This window comes from Priapulus caudatus, unplaced genomic scaffold (assembly GCF_000485595.1).
Source record: "Priapulus caudatus unplaced genomic scaffold, Priapulus_caudatus-5.0.1 Scaffold92, whole genome shotgun sequence".
Classification (NCBI taxonomy): Eukaryota; Metazoa; Priapulida; class Priapulimorpha; order Priapulimorphida; family Priapulidae; genus Priapulus; species Priapulus caudatus.
Window position 1 is genome coordinate 604,300 of NW_014577153.1, and position 6,213 is coordinate 610,512.

Consider the following 6,213-nt stretch of genomic DNA (forward strand, 5'->3'; position numbering starts at 1 on the left):
CGTGTGCGTGTGCGTGTGCGTGTGCGTGTGCGTGTGCGTGTGCGTGTGCGTGTGCGTGTGCTGCGTGTGCGGGGGCGGGGGCGTGTGCGTGTGTGTGTGTTTGTAAGTGTCAGTGTCTTCATACGCCTACCCCAATAGAAATGCTGTTATTGGGTAGATATTTGTGAGATTCCATAGTGATGTGTAGTGAATAGCGAGCACCAGTGTAACAAAAATAATCAACAATAAGATTTAAAACATATTCTACATAATTATAGGACGTAGAGGACAGCACAAAAGCCCTGAAGCAGCTGCTCAACATTAAGTGTGAAGGAGATGTTCCGTCAGAGGGAGCCACCAACAGTAATGTCGACGCCGTCCAGTACGGTATTCCAGTCTCTGTGGAAGATCTCTTTAAAAGTAAGATTATTACGGATTTTAGGAAGTGATGTGATTTGAGGATAGAGGTCATTGCAACCTCGTACGCATTTGTGAGACCAGCGATGGAGCTTTTGTCGCATTGTTGTAGCCCCGCAGCATTTTATTCTATTCTTGTAATTTGCAGCTGTTTCTTATCGTAATTTGCTTCTTTTCGTTTCTAGCGAGTGTCGTAATTGCAGCTTTATTTGCGTTATTCTATCTCTTGTAGCTGCCAGTGAAGCTGCATTGATCAGGCAGCAGCAGCAGCAGCAGCCACGGGTGCAGCAGAGGCCGATCATGCATCCACAGGTTCAGGCGCCTATTCAGCCGATGTTACAGAAGACACAAATGGCAGCACATGTACAGCCAAACCGAGTCAGTGCTCAGGGAAATCAAGCAGCTATATCTGCGCTAGGTGGCAGGCAACAACCGAGAAGGTATGCAGTTGTCGTTGGTTTTTGTAAACTTTTGCAGAACGGTGCTTTGCGTTAAACTGAACATTGCTGTTAAATGTTTTGATGTACACCTATTGCAAAGACAGGACACTAATTAATGTTGGTTTTCGTAACAGGGCCGTATATGATCTGGCGATGTGGTGCCAGGGAGTCGGCCTCCATCCACCTCACTATGAGTACATTTCGCAGGGATCTGTGAGTAGGCTCATTCAAAATTGTCAACATTAAAATCGCATGTTATAATTACACTTAAACCTGTGTTAGCAAATATTTTTATACAATGGACACCTATTCATAAAGAATACTTAGCAGTTCCTTGGAGTAGAATGAGCACCCATCTGTAAAATACACTTTGCATATTTTTTGATTGGGAGTGATGCACTGAAACCACCTAGATCTATAGAAGGGCACATATCTGTAAACGCAACTTTTAGGGGTTTACCTTGAGTGACCCTTATATACAGGTTTGACTGTACATCAAGATACAGATTGTCGCAACATTATGCCTCCATATTACACTCACACGGCATCTCTCAAAGTTTCACCATCATTCACTATATGCCGTTGGAGTTGTTCATTGATTTGTGGATATCGGTCCCTCGCAGATAGAAACACCGTCATGTTCCATGTCATGCATTAATCTTGAATTTAGTCTTTTCTTTTGTGATGGAATACAATAATTTACTTTCCAAGATGGCACTAGCATCTTTTCAGAATACGACCTGTGACTTCCACCGAAGAAACGTAGTTCTGAAAATAATAAATAAAGTCTTCGATTCCCAGTTGGCCAATAAACCAACGAACCTAAAGGCTGAGCCAGAAAAAACAAACACGATAGGTATTTTGCTCGCGCACCGTGTGCGGGGGCCTTAACGGCTAATCATCGCTCATCTTCTGCAGGATGTGTTCGCGAAGCTGACGCTGAGTAACGGCCTGCGCTGCCAGGGCTCGATGATGCGTAGCCGCGACCAGGCGGCAGAGAGCGCCGCCGCCGTCACGCTCATGCACGTAGGCTCGAACAACCCCGCCATGGTGCGACCCCCACCACTCACGGCTGGCTTCTCTCCTCGTCCACCTCCGCCACCAGGTGGGCTATTCGTGTAGCGTGGCGGGACGACGATCGCTCGTGCTGGGGTGGGGGGGGGGCAAAACACTGTGTGTTCGACGGTGTGAGATAGAATCATCACGTAGAGCAGTGTGTACAGAGTGTCGTATAAACGTTGGCTAAAATCCTTGTGCATACAGTGATACTTGCAATGATGCTTTGGTGCAGTGTTGAGAGCATAGAATACTTTAGCACATTGTGTTATGAGAATAGAAGAAGGGAGCACAGAGTATTGCAAGCATAGCCTATAATCTTGTACGGAATGGTCTGAACATAGAATATTGGCAGGTACCCATACTTCCTTGAGTCCTGCCATTGCGTGTGTATAAGAAGCTCCCTATGGTGTTAATTGCGATAATGCCTGTCAACATTATCATTGGCAAGATATTGAGTAGTACATTGCTTTTCAGGTGGATATCCAGGGCCTAGGGGACTTCACCAAATACAGAATTCATCTGTCCATGCAGCGAACATGCACCCTATCAATTATTCATCGAATGTGCTTGCCCCAGCGAGATTTGTGCCACCAGTGATGCCCCATGCAGGAATCATGATGAACGTTGGTGGCACCTTCCCTAGAAGCCCACAAGCAAGTGGTAAACACCTTCCGTCCACCTTCCCATTATAATATAGAGATGGCGACTGTCAGTATAAAGTCAGTTCCTAATTGTTTTGTCAGTAAGTGATGACGATGCGGTGCAAAGTGGCATCGCACACCAGTGCCGAACGTGTTAGCTGCATGTGGTGGTCACACATAGCGGAAGAATGACATAGCACTCGGGTGTGAAGGCATGCCGATGTGTTACATCAGTATGCTCACGCGCGTGTCAGCGATATTTCTAATAGAAGAATAGATAATGCTGTAGTGCTGCACCACACAATCACAATAGCCATTATCACATACTCTGCGGCTGTTCTAGGTGGCATGGAGCAGAGGGATTTGACTGGACAGGCACTGGCTCAGAGACCAGTTGATTTCAATAAGTCGGAAGCAAGTTCTGACAGCCCGCGAACACCACAGAAGTCATCCGGTGGAATTCCTGCTGCATTCATACCACTGCAGGTAGTACCACCTTTAAACGATGTCCACTAACCCAACTGGGGCCCATTGCACGAAACGTAGTGTAGTAATAATTATATCTATAACATAAGATATAGAATGTAAGATATAATTAAAAATCTAAAATATTGTAATTTTGAAGTAGCGTCGTACAAAACCTATGACATTTTAGAGGTTACGGTCATAATACCGCATCGGTCAGGGCATAGACCGTTCCTGGCCATCACAATCGCACACAAACACAAACCCTTTGATCGTCAGCGATGTCTCTGCCGCTTCAGGTTCAGAAACAACAGACGCCGGTTCGTAAAAAGTCGGCTGAGGTGATCGTTGGAGAGCAGCCAATGGCTAGTACCACCACAAGACGCTCGGCAGGCACAAAGGTTGCGGAGGCGTCGTCTGCTGGCAGCACGCAGGAACGATTGCAGACCACCAACCTGTTTCAACCCGAGCAGAAGCCAAAGGATGCGCAGCCAAAGCAGAAACCGAAACCTCGCCAGCCACGAAAGTCGCGCCTGGCGATAAAGTTTAGCACGACCGGCGAGCAAATATAGAGAGTGTGTGGAGCGTGTCGCTTTGTGCGTGCATCAACTGTGATACTCTTTTGAATCTTCGGTCAACAGATGTATCGTATATTATTTTCGTAAGTAAGGGACGGGAAACGTCTGCATGTCGGTTGTATACGTGTGGGAAAAGATAGTGTACTGCTATTGTGAGCTGTGTGTTACCACACTACATGTACAGAATGCAGACTTATTGGCACCAAATTGTTCTCGTATTTGAGTTTACTAGGCTAGACTCTTACTTATGGAACCAGTCTTGTGTTGAAATGATATAAATAATGCACCTGTGACAACAAACAGTTTAGTGCCCTGTCAGGAACATTATTTGACATTATTGTTTGTGAAAGCGTAATGCAGGTGAGATTCATGTTGAGTTTCCATGTGGCTGTAATTTAGCCGTTTTGATTATTTAGCCACAGGTGCGTTTTCTTGTATAGAACATAGTGCAAGTCTGTTTTAGATTTTAGCAACTTGTTTTCATTGCAAAGACAACACTGACTTTTATAGTAAGTGTAAAAATATGTGACGGTAGATGAAGGAGTAGAGTTATAAGCTGTTTTTAAACATTGATTTTTTCTCGAATTATGAGGTACCTATGTAAAACCAAAAATATATCACTACTAGTAGGGGTATGTGTTTGGTAAAGTAATTTGCACAAGGCATGATTGCCAACTGTGTGAAATGTGCACTTAATTAAACGTGTGCGCACACACACCGCACACCCACACGCACACACGCATGTGTGCGGATACGGACGCTAAACACGCACGCACGCACAGACACAAAGACACACGCACACACAGACACGTACGCACATAAATACCCATACGTACGCGCACACAAACACGAACGCACACACAGACACAAATACTCACGCGCGCATGAATGCACGAACACTGCTTTAGTTATGTTGAGAAATCAATGTTATCAATGTCAAAGCCAGTAAGCATTGAAGCTGCAGTGCAGAGCTCTACACTTCTGAAGTTGGACTGAGCTAAATTTTGAAATGTTGGTTACCTGTATGTCACGCTTAAACTAAACGAAGAGGAATTAAAAGCAAACGCCACGTAAGTGGATTTTTTAATGTGTGTTTATAATGGGTGTACTACACCATTCAAGAAGCTTGTAAAAACTGAATAGATGTTTCAGAACATGTTACAAAATTCGTGTTCATTGGTTTTCATTAAACACGAAGCATTACGATATGAATACAAAAACACGAACTAGTTCTAGCCATTCATGGGCAGTACAAATTATAAAATCTGTTTGGTAACAATTCATTTACATCATAATAATTTTCTCAGACGTCCTTGGTGACTTTGATCACCAACTTGATGCATCGACATCTTCATTGTCTGACACAAATCCTCGGTCATAACATGGCCAGCTTTATCTCTGTGTCTGTTGAGGGACGCTGCAAGTGGTCATCATCCGAGATGTACAGTGTGGTATTCGTCGAACCGTCCTGAGCAAAGTGCTGTTGGCCATGTTGCATGGATAACCCAGGAAGTTCACGCTGCAGCATCGAGCATTGACCTTTACACCGTACTGGCGTGCAGTTGTGCCCGCACTCGCCAACCGATGAGCATTGCAGGTTGCACCGGCCTGTCAGGCAGGACTGCGACTCTTCGCACTCGTACCGCACTTGATTGTGCGACTGTGCAGTGGCGCCCTCTTGTTCTGAGTAAGCGCACTCCCCGGCATTTTCCTCTTTGATCTCGCCGTAACTGCTGCAGGTCCTCTGCAGCTGCTGGAGGTTGCGCATGCGAATCAGCTCCATCATGTTGTAGCACTGGTGCCGGCTGATGCACTGATGCGTCACGGACAGTATCTCCTCGTTCGTCCGCAGAAGGTGGTCGATGTAGTCCGGCACGGTGGCGACGATCGGCGCGCTGTGGTTGCTGGTGATCGCCAGTCGACCGTCCTGCAGAGAGAACGTGCGCGACTCGGCGGGCGGCAGGTAGTTTGGATTGACGAAGCTCGCGCAGTTGCCGCGCCCATCGCAGTTCTTGTCTGCAAGCGTGTCATCACCCTCTGGCTCGCAAATCTCCATGATCACGCAGTCGGTTTTCGACGCGGATGACAGGTACTGCTGGGCAGCTTTGCTCAGCGCAGTGGATGCCACCTGCATCTTAGGAGTGGCTTGTCGCTGCTCCTCGTTAGCTCCTTGTGATGGGTCAGCTGTGTAAAATGGCTTTTTATCATATTTCTCTCTGGGTGAGCCTGTCTCCGCCTCCAGTGCCGGCTCACCGCTAATTCTGGCAGATTTTGACGGCACTGGGACCGCATTGCGATCGTCGTATGAACGTTTTACTCTACCCGGTTTGCTTTTGCGTGGACTTAACCTATTAAGATTATGACTTGCAGATGACTTGGCGACATAACTTTCATCAACACCAAGCAATAGATTCGTTGGTGTGGTTGACGTGATTTGGCAGTTTGCATCAAGATTGGTGCACAACATTTGACCTCTGTTCGATCTTCTATTATAGCTGTCGATTCCATCAACGGTGGATTGCTGCTGTTTCTGAACAGTTCCATCATAAACTGAAACTGGTGGCATGATTCGGTTGGTATCCGTATTGGAACTCGATCGAGGTATGACCGTTTGAAGGTCACACCTATCTCGTC

At 46.3% G+C, this 6,213-nt stretch overlaps 1 protein-coding gene across 1 annotated transcript in view; it reads left to right on the plus strand.

Moving 5' to 3' along the window:
* Positions 1-4,745, plus strand: part of LOC106804901 (5'-3' exoribonuclease 1-like) — a 33,311-nt gene extending 28,566 nt beyond the window's left edge. The window contains exons 27-33 of the mRNA XM_014806291.1: positions 258-399; positions 629-836; positions 971-1,049; positions 1,755-1,941; positions 2,370-2,555; positions 2,880-3,022; positions 3,301-4,745. Of these exons, the coding sequence (XP_014661777.1) occupies positions 258-399; positions 629-836; positions 971-1,049; positions 1,755-1,941; positions 2,370-2,555; positions 2,880-3,022; positions 3,301-3,573 (1,218 nt within the window). The 3' untranslated portion in view covers positions 3,574-4,745. The remainder of the gene's footprint in view (positions 1-257; positions 400-628; positions 837-970; positions 1,050-1,754; positions 1,942-2,369; positions 2,556-2,879; positions 3,023-3,300) is intronic.
* The last annotated feature ends 1,468 nt before the right edge of the window (positions 4,746-6,213 follow it).